The sequence below is a fragment of the Phragmites australis genome, chromosome 24, assembly GCF_958298935.1.
Source record: "Phragmites australis chromosome 24, lpPhrAust1.1, whole genome shotgun sequence".
Taxonomy (NCBI): domain Eukaryota; kingdom Viridiplantae; phylum Streptophyta; class Magnoliopsida; order Poales; family Poaceae; genus Phragmites; species Phragmites australis.
In genome coordinates this window covers 15,116,622-15,132,322 of record NC_084944.1, presented here as the reverse complement: position 1 = coordinate 15,132,322, position 15,701 = coordinate 15,116,622, and the positions used below count along the sequence as shown (strand labels likewise).

General features: G+C 43.4%; 1 protein-coding gene across 1 annotated transcript; it reads left to right on the top strand.

The window, feature by feature from the left end:
- The first annotated feature begins 1,609 nt into the window (after window positions 1-1,609).
- On the top strand, window positions 1,610-12,225 carry LOC133907893 (alanine--tRNA ligase-like). The gene is made up of 22 exons (XM_062349996.1): window positions 1,610-2,177; window positions 3,099-3,239; window positions 3,438-3,584; window positions 3,727-3,879; window positions 3,994-4,129; window positions 5,337-5,433; window positions 5,767-5,887; window positions 7,088-7,156; window positions 7,718-7,768; window positions 7,868-7,963; window positions 8,142-8,243; window positions 8,413-8,535; window positions 9,699-9,842; window positions 9,927-9,998; window positions 10,080-10,155; window positions 10,232-10,374; window positions 10,450-10,558; window positions 10,630-10,817; window positions 11,099-11,188; window positions 11,316-11,498; window positions 11,658-11,831; window positions 11,931-12,225. Exons 1-22 carry the CDS (start codon window positions 1,647-1,649, stop codon window positions 12,000-12,002), a joined length of 3,018 nt encoding a protein of 1,005 aa, XP_062205980.1. The 5' UTR covers window positions 1,610-1,646; the 3' UTR covers window positions 12,003-12,225.
- The last annotated feature ends 3,476 nt before the right edge of the window (window positions 12,226-15,701 follow it).

The following is a 15,701-nucleotide window of genomic DNA, read 5'->3' as shown; positions in this document are numbered from 1 at the left end:
GTTGTCAATCAAACGAAAACTATTATTCTCTTTTCTAATTCCCAATCATTATTAACAAAATGAGCAACCACACCAAGATAATCCTCTCTAGTCCTACCTGCCCATATGTCCGAGGTCAAAACAACTGAAAATGTACATGTTTGCAATATTTCTTTAAGCTTGCTACGACACGTATTGTAGTATTTTACCATATCCCTACTAGTTGTCTGTCTAGAAACATGCGTGAACCTAGGATTATGAGCTTGCTTAATATAATCTTCAAATGCAGCAGACTCACCGATATTGAGTGGTAGATCCGCTCTTGCAATGAAGCGACATAGCTCTTTTCGAGCATTAGCAGAGTCGTACTCCCAATGATGAACAGAGTCGTCGGGGTTGTACTGCAACACCTTCTGCTTCATGGCTCCTCCACTCTTTCGCTTGCAACTTGTGGCGTGCCTCTTCAAGTGCCCCGTTCCACCCGAGGACTTTACAGATAATTCATTTTTACAAATATAACACCTAGTATACCTGACACTTACCCCATCTTCCTCTTTGTAGATCATTTCAAAGTCTTGTCAAACTTCGGAAGTACCGGCTCTTGATCTTTTAGACCCGCTGCTTGCTAATGTGTGCGCACTTGTAGAGCCTGACGATGGAACTGCTGCTGCATCACCTGGATCTGGATGTGAACCAACCGGAGGTTCACCGTCGGGTCCATCATCACCTGCAGCACTGGTATCAAAGGGGCCGTAGTCCCCTGTGAGTCCTTGGAGAAAAAAAAAATCATGTTCTATGGATGTATCATGATCACCGGCATCCATAATCAAGGTCGAATGACACTAAAAAATTGCAAATATTCAGAGTTAGAAATAATCAAGTAATAAAATTAATAATAAAATAAGACTCAACAACGATGAAAAAAATCACCAAGATTTCTTCAACTTCAAGATAACAAGTCAGCAGGATGACGATTTTGGAATTGCTCGGATTTTTTTGCAACAATTCAAACTAATTTTGCCAAATTATCGCTAATTCTCACGAACTTTGAGACAAGAATGAGAGGAGGAAACAAGAGAGAAAATGGTGTTGCTGGTGTGGAATGGAAGGACAATGTGCTCCTCTATTTATAAGTGAAAAATGGTGATTTTTGTAATTTTTTTTGAATTTTTTGAGCTCAAACGGTCAACGGCTATAAAATTCAAAAATATCGGGTTAACGGGTTAAACGGGCCGTTCCGTGCCCCCGCGTGCCCCCGCTGGCCCATCGTGCCCCCACGTGCCGGCTGGGCCGTGCCGTGCCGTGCCGTGGGCCGCCACGTGCCGAGCCGGCATGGTGGGCCGTGCCATGATGGGCCGCCGCGTTCCCAGGCCGTGCCATGCCGGCCTGGCCCGGCCGTGCCTCCTGGGCCACTCGTACTTGAGCCGGGCTGTGCCGTGCCGACCCGCTATGCCGCGCGCTCGACCCAGGCACGGCCCGTGACCTCGTGCCGTGCCGGTTCGGCCCATCTTGACTCGGACCGGACCGTGCCTGAGCCGTGCCTACAGTTTCATGCCTCGAGCTGCCCCAGTAAACACGACCTATTTGATCATCTTTACCATCATCTATCCCCGGCCACAAGGCAGCCCATCAATTATCCTGGAGCCCGGCCAGTCAATGGGTGGTGGATGCTGCTGCCCGTGCTAACCCTCTCACGCGCGTGCCGCCTGCTCCGCCCCTCCTCCCACCCAGAGGCTAGGGTTTTGGGCGCCGTCGCCATCCACCTCTCATTCTCCTCTCACTCCACCCCAGCCGCAGCCGCCGCCCCGCAGCCGATGGCGTCGTCGTCGTCGCCAGAGTGGCCGGCGCGGCGGGTCCGCGAGACGTTCGTCGACTTCTTCGTGTCCAAGTCGCATACGCGGTGGCCGTCGAGCCCGGTGGTCCCTGTCGACGACCCCACGCTGCTGTTCGCCAACGCCGGGATGAACCAGTTCAAACCCGTCTTCCTCGGCAACGCGGCCCCGGACTCGCCGCTCGGGCGGCTGAGCCGCGCCTGCAACACCCAGAAGTGCATCCGCGCCGGCGGGAAGCACAACGACCTCGACGACGTGGGGAAGGACACTTACCACCACACCTTCTTCGAGATGCTCGGGAACTGGTCCTTCGGGGACTACTTCAAGGAGGAGGCCATAGGCTGGGCGTGGGAGCTCCTCACCCAGGTACACCGGATCCTGCTCTCTCTGCTCACCTTTCGTCTCCTTGATAATCCTGTGCTGTGCGAATGTGATGGAGGGCTGATTGCGTCGATTTGGAATGGGCTAGTGGGTTGGATTGCCATGAAATTGTCTGGGGCTGCAGATTTAGGAGCATATTGGTAAGGATGTTGGGGCCTATGCTTTGATTGGGTTTTTTTGGTGGTTAAATCTTGGGCTTTTGGATGATGTACTAGATATTTATCGTAGAATGAGTAAAATGGGTTTCTGATTTGTGTGGTGATCGGGTATTCAAATGGCCGAAGATTTGGTTGTCTGGGGTTATATATGAGAAATTTAGCAAGCAAACGTTTTAATTTATGTGCCAATTTGGAGTCTTTCCTGATCAATGATTTGGTTGTTTAGTGTTGAAATCCTGTATGTTCCCACAATTTAGCGAGGAAGATGCTGGAATTTTATTGTTATTAATGAAAACTGTTGCACTGTTCATATTTTGTGCTAAGTTGTATATCGTGATGGAATCTACGTGTAATCCTGCAAAGTTAAACCGCTTGCTGATGTAGTGGATTCTAAATAAATCCTGTTGTAAAATTAGTGATTTTTGAGAGGAAGGCGGGGGGGGGGGGGGAGGTTGTAGGTGCTGTATTTGATGATTTTGAGCTAGTGCTTCCATTTCAAACTTAAAAGGAAGAAAAAAGATGTTGTGTCTGTGTATAGGTTTGAGGTAGGACTATATTTGAAAGATATTGTAGGTTTTAACTGCTAATTGTGGAAATGTCTAGTTTGAAACCTGTATGCTGTGTTTCGACAAATTCATGATATGCCACTTAGTAACCGCATAATCCAATAAATTTTGTTCTAGTTTAAAACATGTCAGCGAGACATCAATGGCTTATACCTACTGATTGCTATTTCATTAATTCGCAGGTGTACAAATTGCCTACTGACAAAATTTATGCCACATACTTTGGCGGTGATGAGAAATCTGGTCTTGTTGCTGATACCGAGTCGAAGAACATATGGTTGAAATATCTACCGAAAGAAAAGGTTCTTCCTTTTGGGTGCAAGGTATAGTGCATTTGCTGGGTTTGTTGATCAAAGCTCCTGCCAATGTTGGACTACTTGTTATTTTCATTTCACCTCCCCCCTCCCTTTCTCTGGGCCAGTTTTTCCATGCCACTTGTTCATTTGATTACATTATATTGTGTAAATATCCTTTTTTTTATTTGATTCGTAACGACCAGTTTACATGCGTTGTTTGAACAGGACAACTTTTGGGAGATGGGTGACACTGGTCCATGTGGGCCCTGTACTGAAATTCATTTTGATCGTATTGGCAACCGTGATGCTGCTTCATTGGTGAACAATGATGACCCTTCATGTATTGAGATATGGAATCTTGTGTTCATTCAGGCCAGTATGCTATTTCTATATCTTCTTTGGTTTAAATATTTAAGCCTAATTTTAGTACATGGACAGCTATTGTGCTTGTTTGCACATTTCATCTTTCCTTATTTATTCTTTCTATATACTTACACATTGGCTTAACTTTCAGTTCAATAGGGAGGCAGATGGTACATTGAGACCTTTGCCAGCAAAACATGTGGACACTGGGTTGGGCTTTGAACGTTTAACTTCTATCCTTCAGAATAAAATGAGCAATTATGACACAGATGTATTCATGCCAATATTTGATGCCATCCACCAAGTATGTTCGACATATGCACACTTGCAGTTGCTTTTGTGCTTATGCACATCCAAATATTGATTGGCTGTAGTACATGCTATATATTGATAATTTGATACACATCTATTAATTCAGTTGGCTGGTGATGGAATTCAACCATACTCTGGTAAAGTAGGTTCCGATGATGTTGGCAAAGTTGACATGGCTTACAGAGTAGTTGCAGATCACATAAGAACCCTTTCATTCGCTATTGCTGATGGTTCTCAACCTGGTAAGTGAAGTCTGTCTTTGTTGATGAGCTTGCTGCGTTGCATTCGACAATCTACAACAGGATGAGGATGTCATTCTGATAAACCTGAGTAAGCATCGCTTTGAGATAAGAAACTTGTGCACAAGGTTCATAAAGACATAAACTTGTGCACAAGGTTCATAAAGACATAAACTTGTGCAGTTCATTTAGGATGGTTAGACTGATTGACTGAAAGTTTATTTGATATGCCTCTGAAGTTTCTGTTCCATAACGAGTTGTTTTGAGGCAAACTATCAGTGTGGCATTGGATTGAAATTCAGGTTTATGGACATAAGTGGATGTATATCTCCAATTTTTAGGAATCAAAATAGCACAAGCTGAATCAGAATCACTATGCCAGCCATTGGGAGCTAAAATGAGTAATGACGCAGTCTAGCGAAGGCTAGTTTTTGGGATTGTGCCCAATTAATTTTCAAGCTTAGGGATCTAAATGTTTGTCTAGCCCAACTTGCTTCGGACTAAAAGGCTTTATTGTTGTTGTTTGTAGAGCTCTAAATGTTAAATCACACTTGTTTGGGAATCTGGGATTCAATCTTGCTGTTGTGAGAAAAACTGCATTATTCGTCACCAGTAGAATAAGAAAATATCACTTCTGTTTTCCTATGATTATTTGTTCTAGCTTAAGTCACAGGCTTTAATGTGTATGCAGTAGCAATTTAACATTATTTAAAATATTAAATGAAGGGTAGTGATGGAGTGAGTAGGGCCGATCTTCTTGAAAGTGCATCACTAGATGCAAAACAACATTGAAAAGCCTAGATTGACTTATAAAATAAAATGAAATGAATAAGTTATGACTTACTGGCTGATTTTGTGTATGGTGGAATTTACCACTTAGTTGGATATGCAGCTGCAAAGTAGTTTTCAATCACACAAAATTTATTCCGTTAAAAAAGCGCTCCAAAAATTTAGATGTCATGGTGGGAATATGCAAAATTATTATACACGTGCAATATCTGTTATTGTTTGATGCTTTTATTTGGATTTATGTTGGGTGGATCCACCATCTGGGTAAACGTAATTAATACTGAGGATGTTGCAGGACTGAAAATTATCTGATGCGAACCATGTAACTGTTCTTCTTTTTCTTACTTTTTATTATGCTTCCAGGGCTTCATTTGTATTGCAGATTGGTATTTCTTTCTTTCTAATATGAACTCTTTTGTAGGAAATGAGGGAAGAGAATATGTTCTGAGGCGTATACTTAGACGGGCTGTACACTTTGGTCATCAGAAATTGAAGACAAAGCAAAAGTTTTTTAGCTCGTAAGAACAAGCTCTTAATTTCATAAAATGCAATTCCATGGTTTCTATTTTGTTGGGCCTACAAACAACATATTACGTGTTGTTGTACATGTAATCAAAGTAGCTGCATTAGGTTATATCTTGAAAAATACAGTGTTGTAGCATATGGTAGTTGTGGCATGTATCAGGGCAATGCACCATAATATAAGTACAGGTGCTATTTGTTGAGCATTGGAGTATGTTAAAATGTAAACACTAGACCAATAACTCTGCTTAGATTTTAGAAAGAAACATACATGTCATTTGTGATGATGACATGTAATTTATCATTTGAGTCGTATTTTTCGTGAACAGCCTTGTGAATGTTTTTGTCCAAGTGATGGGTGATGTGTTTCCTGAGCTGAAAGATAACGAAAAGAAGATCCAAGATATAATTAGAAATGAAGAAGAAAGCTTCGAGAACACTCTAGCAAAGGTATTATTAGTTTCCAGAAGGATTGTTTAACTATAGTATATAGTCAAGTTCATTGAAGCATTCTTTTGCACTGGATATTAGCCTTTGCTCATGGCAGATTAATATTTGCACACTTCGTCCCTCTGAATGTGCACTAGTCACATAGTATCTTAGTTTTATTTTTTAAAAAAGCCTTTATACGTTTTCTTGCCGGACGTTTGTGGCCACTTACTATTCTTATGTTATTTTACCTTCAATAGTTCAGTTTCACTTGTGCAATACTGCTAAAGGAGGTAATATAGAATAATATAGTGCACTGAGTGGGATCAGGTAATTTTGTTATGGGGGAACACATGTCTCAACACTCAAGTAGGATAATAATTGCAATTCTGGAGAATAAAATTCAATCTAAACGACATAGTTCAACCACATTCGACAAATTCTCACCTTGCCACTGCCATAGGCAATTCAATTTTCTTTGGTTTGCAGTTGTACCATCTAAAATTCAATTTGACGTCCATGATTCAATTTCTCAGTCTCTTGGCATCATATTAATTGCAGTTCTCATAAGATGAACTCACATTGGGTCTGTTTAGTTGCCCGCACGCTCTACCCTAGCCTGTATTTGTGAGCCATGCTCACCTCAGCCAGACTGCATCCATGCAATGGCACTTTGTTTGGTTGCATGTATGTCTGGCTAACCAGAGATGATATTTGGTTGCCTGCATGAAGATTTGCTGCATTAGATAAAAGTGGACAAATAAGCGTTACCATGATATTCATTTTGCTTAACTATACTTTTATAGTCCTTATTTTATCTTATCAAGCCTTGATATTCTTTGAAATACATTAATATCAGTATATCACTTAATACTCATTAATCACACACTAATGTCATCATTAGCTAAGCACCTGCCTGCATCCAACAAGCCTAGCTCTGCAGAAATGCCCAAATTCCACGTTTCTAGGCTGAGTTGCCCCCTTTGAATCTTGGGAGCTAGACCTAGGGTGCCATGTAGGCAATCAAACACCTATCATCCCACGGGCCAGGTTGAGCCATATACAGGAAACATGCTGCATCTCTGTATAAAAGCAGAGAACAAAAACTTACGACTAAAAAGTATCTGGTTTATTATTTCTTTGCAACTATCAAAGTCTGTTCTTCTTTTCTCCGCCTCTACTTGGCCCAGTTAACACTTGTGATGCTGGTTTATTTTGCAGGGTTATGAGAAGTTTAAGAAAGCTGCAGATGCTGTTAAGGAGAATGGGGGTACATTACTTAGTGGGCAGGCAAGTGTTTTTGGTTTTTGAATCTCACTGAGTTACCTGTTTCTGTTTTCTCCGGAAGATGTTGCTTTTTGAATTTCACTGTGTTACTTATTTGTTTGTTCTCTGGAAGATGTTTGTTCCTTGTTGTTAAGCAATTTGTCATGTGGCTAGGTTGTGTAAGGTTCTTGAGGTCAGAGGGTAGGCTGCTTGTGCTTTATTTTACCACCTCTGGTGTCATGTAGTAGGTTTAGATGGCCCTAAACGGCTGAATCTAAGCTACGCGAGTGGCAGCTGCACCACAGTGGTAGGGTTAGAGATGGGAGACGGATACTAGATTAAAATTCTTCTTGCTTAGTGAAACGAGATACATCCCTGACTTGTATAGATGGAATGACCTGATCCTTAAGAAACCTAACTTTAAAAGTAAGGAAACAACTCAATCTAATCTTATCTCTAAATAACAAGCCAATCCTAAGTCACCTAGATGATACAGTCATTTTTACATTGACAGCCCTACTGAACTATACAAGTTGATGTTGCTTTTCTTTTTGGTATATCAAAATAATTAATTTGTTCATTCAGGATGCATTTGTTCTGTGGGACACCTACGGTTACCCAATTGATTTGACTGAGGTTAGTTTCACATTTTGTTTTGTCATGTTTTGATCAGCAAATTCAAGTAAACCTTTATTATCTGTTAACCTTGTATTGTTATTATTTTCCATCGTGTAGGTCATGGCAATTGACTATGGGCTGACCGTTGACAAGGAGGGTTTTAATGCTTCTATGGAAGAAGCGAGGCAAAAAGCTAGGAATGCTCGCAACAAGGTTATTTTTTGTTTCTACCGAGTGTTGAAGTTAATCCTGAAGAGTTTCTTGTATATGCCATCCAACTATTCTTCCCGTTTGTTTTTTTCATTTGATGACCACATGTTCCCTAAATATCCCTAAACATCTGCCTTTGTTCTTAATTTTACTTATTTGATTCATATGTTTCTTTTGGCAGGCTGGTGGGAATTTTATTGTTATGGACGCCAATGCTACAGCACAGCTGCGCAACCAGGGGCTTGCCAGCACAGACGATAGCCCGAAGTTCATGTGGCCAAAGGTTAGACTACTGTTCTTATTTTTTGGTGTTATCATTGCACTTTTATGACTTATTAGGTACACTTGACTTCTGTCTGTTTCCTGCATTTTTAATATTTTGAACAGTAGTGATTAGGTTTGGTGACTATTATTTATTATTCTATTCTTGTCTTACCATTAATATTTTGCAGGAACATGGAAGTGTGGTCAAGGCTATCTATACTGGCTCAGAATACATAGCTACCACATCTGGTGATGAGGATTTTGGCCTTGTGTTGGAAAGTACAAGCTTCTATGCGGAACAGGGTGGTCAGGTACGACGTATTGTGAACAATGCAATTTTGATAGAGTTCAAATCTGGTATGTGGTATTGGTTTTGTAATTCATCCCAAGAATCTGCATTAGCTCTGTTAAGGGTTTAGAAAACTAGTTCCAGGATTTCACATGCTACCCATGTGGAAAATACAAACTGAAAATTTAAAGTTTCAAACATAAATTTTGTCTGTGTTCGTCTTGTTTAGATTGGTTGTTATCCGTTTTGACCCTGTCTCATCTGGCTGGCAAATTCAACTTTAAAGTTTGAATTAGCATTTTCAAGCAGTTTGGCTTGTAACCGTCGAAAGTTTGGAGCCATCTATGGTGTCGTTTTAGGACCTATTCTGATTTGCCGAACCATTGCCCTGATATCTCAGGATTTCTTTTCTTTTTACTCTGTTATGTACATCATGCCTCCATTTGAAACATCTAGTTGGTGCTGTCTCCAGTTTCCTTTGAGATTAGAAGCATAATGTGGGGTTGGGATGTTGAACCTTGCCTCTATAGATCCTCAAGGTTGCTCATACTACTGAATTTGCTGCTTCAGATTCAAAATTCTGAGGTTATGTTCAGGCAGGTGACTGCTGCTGGTAGCCTGTGATAAATCAGAGCTGGCCATGCTTTAGTTTTGGAGCCTGTTTTGGTTTTCGAAATCCTGGGTCCTTGCAAACAAATGTTCGGAGGATCCTTTTCTTTTAAATTTTTCGTTACACATCATTTCACCATTTCAAACACGAAGGCTCTGTTTACTTGTTTCTAAATTTGAACGTAGTTAGTTAGAAGCATCTTTATATGAGTTATAATAGCTAAATCTTACTGAAAGTAGCAAAAAATCCTGTGATAAACTACATTCTGCTGCGTAGTACGGCACTATAATCACAAACTGTCCAAGTCGATGTCATATCCAATCTCTGGATCAGAAGAATAATATGGTGTGGGGACTTTGAAGCCTGCCTCTATGGATCCTCATGGTTGCTCAGAGCCTCAGACTATTGAAAGCTTCTTTTTCATTTTCAATTGAATATATACAGATGGATATCGGTGTATCACAGCAATAAATAACGCAATTTACATTAAAAGTTGTGTGTTTGTTTGCGTGTCGTAGTTGTGCCATACATTTGCTGATTCTTTTAGAGTTAATGCATGAACTTTCTGGCATCAGATATTTGACACTGGGAGAATTGAAGGGTCTTTCGGAACTTTCAATGTGAACAATGTCCAAGTGTTTGCTGGCTATGTTCTGCATATCGGCTCATTTGCTGAAGGTTCCAAGGCCTTATTTGTTGGTGACAGTGTAATATGCAAGGTGAGGTTTTTTACTGACAAAATCTATACGCTGAACCAGTTCATCTGTTATGAATCATTTTGATATTGATGTTACCATTGGTAGGTTGATTATGATCGGCGTACTCTAATTGCTCCAAACCATACGTGTACCCATATGATGAACTTTGCTCTAAGGGTATGTTTCTAGCCTTGTCTAAAATATATACAGATATTTCAGTATGTTGAACTCTTGATGATTCAACCTTTGTATGTGCAGGAAGTACTTGGTGATCATATTGACCAGAAAGGTTCAATAGTTCTCCCAGAGAAGCTGAGATTCGATTTCTCTCATGGTATTATAGCACTTTTCATATTAGATTCACATGAATATTTTCTCAGCTTGTCTACTCAACTGTTGGTCTGTAACAGGGAAACCTGTTCAGCCTGAAGATTTGAGAAAAATTGAGTCTATAGTGAACCAACAAATAAAGGACGAACTGGATGTATACGCAAGTGAAATAAAATTAGCGGATGCAAAGCGCATAAATGGGCTACGTGCTGTATTTGGTGAAGTATGTTTCCTCATTCATCTTGACATACAGTATTATCACATGTCTTGTAATTCATCTTACATATAAATTTTGTAGATCTACCCTGATCCAGTAAGGGTTGTATCAGTTGGTCGCAATGTGGAAGATCTGCTTGCAAATCCGGAAAGCAAAGAATGGTTGTCCATATCAACTGAGCTGTGTGGAGGTATTTACAAGCCTCTGCTATATACTTGCATATTTGTGATAAAGTATCTAAGTTTTATTCGTATCTATCAGGTACACATATCTCAAACACGAGAGATGCTAAAGCATTTGCACTCTTATCTGAAGAGGGCATCGCAAAAGGTGTCAGGAGGATAACAGCTGTTACTGCTGGATGTGCCTCCCAGGCTATGGAGTTGGCATCATCTATTGATTCTGATGTCAATGAGGCATCTCAATTGGAGGGAGCCATATTGGAGAAGGTATTAAACTCTCCTTATTTCTGTTAGTGGTTTGCCTTTGTATTGTGGGTTGAAGTGTTGAGATGTTCTGCTAATTGGATATTGTAGTAAAAAAAACCTAAAGGTAATCTTTTTGAGGGACGAAAAAATGAACAAGACTATGTATCCTGATGTATATCTCTTCCAACTATAATATTCTCTGCTTAGGCTTTAGATGATTTACATGCAAATTGTAGAATTGTACTTTGAAGGAATTTAACCTGTGTAGGATTACTATCTAACAATGATATTCCTTTTATCAGAAAATTGCGTCCATCAAGAGTAAGCTTGATGCAGCTGCTATCCCTGCTGCTAGAAAAGCTGATCTAAGAGGCAAGGTTTCCAAGTTGGAGGTCTGTAAATGTTTCTGTTCCAGATGTCAAATAAGCCCATTTCAAAGGAAGAACAATCTATTGTTACAATATTTGTGTTCTATTGCGAGTTTAGTTTTGAACTGATTGCAACTGTTGCATGTTGCAGGATCAACTTAGGAAGGCCAAGAAGAAAATGGGTGAACAAAATATCCAAAAGGCTGTGAAAGCTGCGATGGATGCAGCTGAAGCTGCTCTTTCAGAAAAGAAGCCCTTTTGTGTTACTCATGTCGACGTGGGTCTTGATACCACTGCTGTCCGTGAAGCAGTTATCAAAGTCATGGACCAAAAGGTCAGCATATAACTTTTATTCTTCTTGTTTGCTTAATTGTCTAGATAATGTTTAATTGAAGGCCTCATGTTCTTTAAGGAAAAGTTCAACTTACCCCAGATGCTTATTTTAGCCCTGTAAATTTTGAATATCCTTGTGCTTTTTGGATTCATTGCCCAGGGTCTGCCTATAATGCTATTCAGCACAGATGAGGCATCAAACAAAGCTGTTATCTATGCTGGTGTACCTCCAAACGGTCCCACTGGCTTCAAGGTATTGGATTGGCTAACGCCTTCAATTGCACCACTCAAGGGAAGAGGTGGCGGTGGCAAGAACGGCGTCGCCCAGGGCCAGGTGAGCAAGCACAGCATTCCTCAATTTTCTGTAAGCCTTGAGTGAATGCCAAGTATGACTGCCTAAAACCTGTCAATTCTGCAATTGCTCTTACTGCAGGGAAGTGATGTTTCTCAACTCAAGGAGGCAATGGAGCTTGCGAACAACATTGCTTCAATGAAGCTCAGCTAATCGGTGGATACCTGGTGCAGTCCCCTGCGGAGCTTGTGTGGCTGCTGCTGGTCCACTCGTTGCTTTTTAGTTTTCCATTTACCATTCCGCACTTAACAGAAGTTCCATGATGTTTACTGTTTCATTTACCTACAATACCGTTCGAATCACAGGATGACATGTAACGTAAAGGCCACAGTTAATCTTACTGTGGATGGTTTATGAAGCCTGGAAATTTGAACTATTCAAGCCAACTTCGTACGCCAGTGTTTGAATTTACTTGTACCAAAAATTGTTCACTATTTTTCTGTAGTTAAATTATGCAGAAGGTTTTGAAACTCTGTTGGAAACATGAAACTTGAACATATCTTGATTCGATGAATTAGAAATTGGCAGTTTTTGAATGTCTGGCGATACAATTGCATTGAGTGCATCGGACCTTAGCGACCAGCGTGCTCCGTGCAACATGAGACATTGAAGATGCTTGGTACGCCTGCTCTCGTGATGATCGTGCATAGTGGGAGCTCTGCAGTGACTCATCTGAACTATATAATTCTTGTTATTCGAAGTATCATCTTTAAAGCACTTTGCACACTGCGTATTTGTAATTTGTACATATAGCAAAGTGGGACTAGTGCGCGTAGAAGTTGATGTGAACGCTGTGGAAGTTGCATCGCCTGCAAGTTCCAATCATTTTTTAAGAGTCCGATAGTGTCAAAACTCAAAAGAGTTCCATTTTCAGAAGCGAGTTTCAAGCTTCCAGGGATGTTCTATGTTCAGAAGCAACGCCCCCTAGTTTAGCAAATTTTGATGTAAAAAAAAAAAACTTAGAATCCAAGAAAACTCTGACCTAAGCCAACACCCAACAACAAAGTTTGGGTCCGGCAGAAATACGTACTCTGCGCAAAGTTGTAAATCTCCAGGGTAGGCCACCCAAGCTCTCGGCCTACCTCTGACTCTTCCTGCAGACCAGCGGCACCTCGGACGACTCAGCCGTCGAGCCAGTATGCGAACCCCCGGAGACAGAAGGCCCCCAGGCCCAGAGCAGCTTTGCACAGATCATGGGAGCGGCACGCACTCGTTTCTCAGCAGCCTTAGGCACTGGCGGATCCCACCACGCCAGAGCCCCCACACTGAGATAAAACCCAACTCCTTGTCAGAGCCACTCGCCGCTCCTACTCTGCGTGAGTAGGTGGGCCCAAGACCACCTCGGCGATCTCCGCCGCGCACTGCAGCGGGATACAGCTCTCTGAAAGAAAAAGGTAGCTCACATCTATGAATGAAAAACCAAACAACAAAGAGGACTCACCAGAGCTGACCGGGGGGGGGGGGGGGAGGGGGGGAGTACAGCCTCAACCACTCTTCTGCACCTTGCTCGAAGGTGCTGTCTCAACCCATCTGAAGGGGCCAAATGCGCAACATGGTGAACTCCTTCACAAGATCACGTATGCTCATCCTTTCAGCCACCCTCAGGACAAGGGCCAACCGCGAAGCGAACTGGTCGTCCGTGATGCCCGTCTCCAGCTCTGGGACATACGTGATATCTTGGTTTGTGGAGCGAAGGGGGATGCGAGGCCAACGTTGTAGTAGAACCATCGCTGCAACCAGCCGATGTACCACCGACCGTTAATAGTCTTCCCTGGGAAGGCATCGCGGTACTGCTGCCGTATCTGGAAATTAACGCTGCTAAAGCTAAGGGGCCTCTTTGTCCCCTCGCCCTTGACCATCTTCAGCTGACAGCTGGCGAAGTGGGGGGCCACGAAGAAGTCCTCCCTCCATTCGTACCCTAATGCCCACATGGCCCACTCAAAGGTGGCCAGGCGGGCGATGGTGTTGGCATGGAGTTGCGGAAGCTTCACATAGTAGTGGCAGAGCACCTCCTCGAGCAGCAGCATCGACGGAAAGCACATGCCTGCTTTGAAGAAAGCCTCGAACACCATGACTTCATGGGCTAGAGGCTCCGGGACCTCCTCGTCCAGCGAACGACGGCTCTAGTGGGAATCTTCCCCTCCCTGACCATCTGGTCAAGCTCCTCATGATCGATGGCAGACACCCCCAACATGGTGGTTTGCCGGGGAAGACTCCTGCTGGCGCAGCGGAGCTCCACCGCAGGCGGCGACCCCATCAACAACGGGTGAACTGGCTCCACCTGAGGCTCCCCTGCCACGGCTGCACACGCGGTTTCGTTCATCGCCTGAGTTCTTGCTCCACCTAGGGCACTCAAGCCAGCCGTATATCACAGGAAGACAGCAAAAGGCGCTGGACAGCGGAAAAGAAAGAAGAGCAACAATTGACAGACGCACGCGCAAAGCAAGGACAACTGGAGGCCAAGGGCAAATGAGAACAAGGTGCTGGTAAAAAGGCTGCTCAGGGTAATCCCTCCCCTTATAAAGGTAAGGGAGAGATTACCCCTCACCTAGAAAAATAAGCGTATGCCCTATCCCTTGGCCTACCAGGCCACGATCATGGGGAAGCGGAACTGCCCCCGGTGACCCCCTAACCATAGGACACCATGCGTCCCACGTTCGCTTGACAAGGCGTAGTCACGCCCTTCTCACAGGGTGCATTCAATGCCCCTTGTCACCAGCATCATCGAATGGACCGTTCAGATCAAGTGGGTCGAATCTTCCCAGTCAAGCCAGGTGATATTAGGGACCATGAGGCATCAATAGCAAACCAGGGACTGTTGGAGACCCCGCTCCAAAAGAACAGCGGGCCCGACCGCTCCGCTGGCTGCCCTCGCGAGGGCTATTGTTGGGTGTTGTTGTTAAGGACCCCCGACGACCCCTTGGCTTCACTGGCCCATGCCCATGGGCCCACACCTCCCGAAGGTCACTTTTTGACTTCCAGGCTTTGGAGTAACCACCTCCAAGAGCCATACCTCCTGGAGCCATGCCTCCCGAAGCCTCCATCTCTCGGAGCCATGCCTCCCGAAGCCTCCATCTCTTGGAACCATGCCTCCTGAGGCCTCCGTCTCCTGGAGCCATGCCTCCCCCTGGAGCCCTCATCCCCAGGGCTCAGGTAGGCTCCCCGAAGGCTACGGGGTAGGCCATTAGGGCCCCAAGAAAGATCTGCCAGGAGAGGAATGCTGGTCATCCTTTGCCTACAAGGAAGGGACCGGCATTAATTACCTAGGTTAGTGGGCATCGTCCTGATACCCCGGTACAACGGAGGTTATCCTGGCACCCCTGACATCATGGTGCCAGGCCGCAATTGGCGACCGGCTAACCCCTTTGGGTACAGGCACCCTAATAGTTACCATGGTAGATATTTATCTTCTATGTAAGGTAAAAAGTAGTTATCCAGGATAAGGTCATGTAACTCGGCCTGATCCTGGATATTTTTCATATAGCGGTAACTTGTACGCTAAGCTACACCCAACCCTATAAATAAAGGGCCATGGTCATCTGAGCAGGGGGCACACTGAACACAACATGGAGGAGCACAATCACAAGTCTTCCTATGATACTCCCCCTACTCCTGTCCATATTTTTACTATCAATACATTTGTGGTGTTTCTTCCTCTTAAACTTTGTCTCCAAGCTTGAGTCTCCTCCTTAGAAGAAACTCTCATCATACTTGCTGGGGCAAGACGATCACTTGCTCCAATACACTAGCATCACATTTCAGTTCAAAGGTCTTACCAAAATCAGGGAGTTGGAGCAATGAAGCATGTGTGAGCTTCTCTTTCAACAACTTGAATGCTTGTTCTTGTGTAGG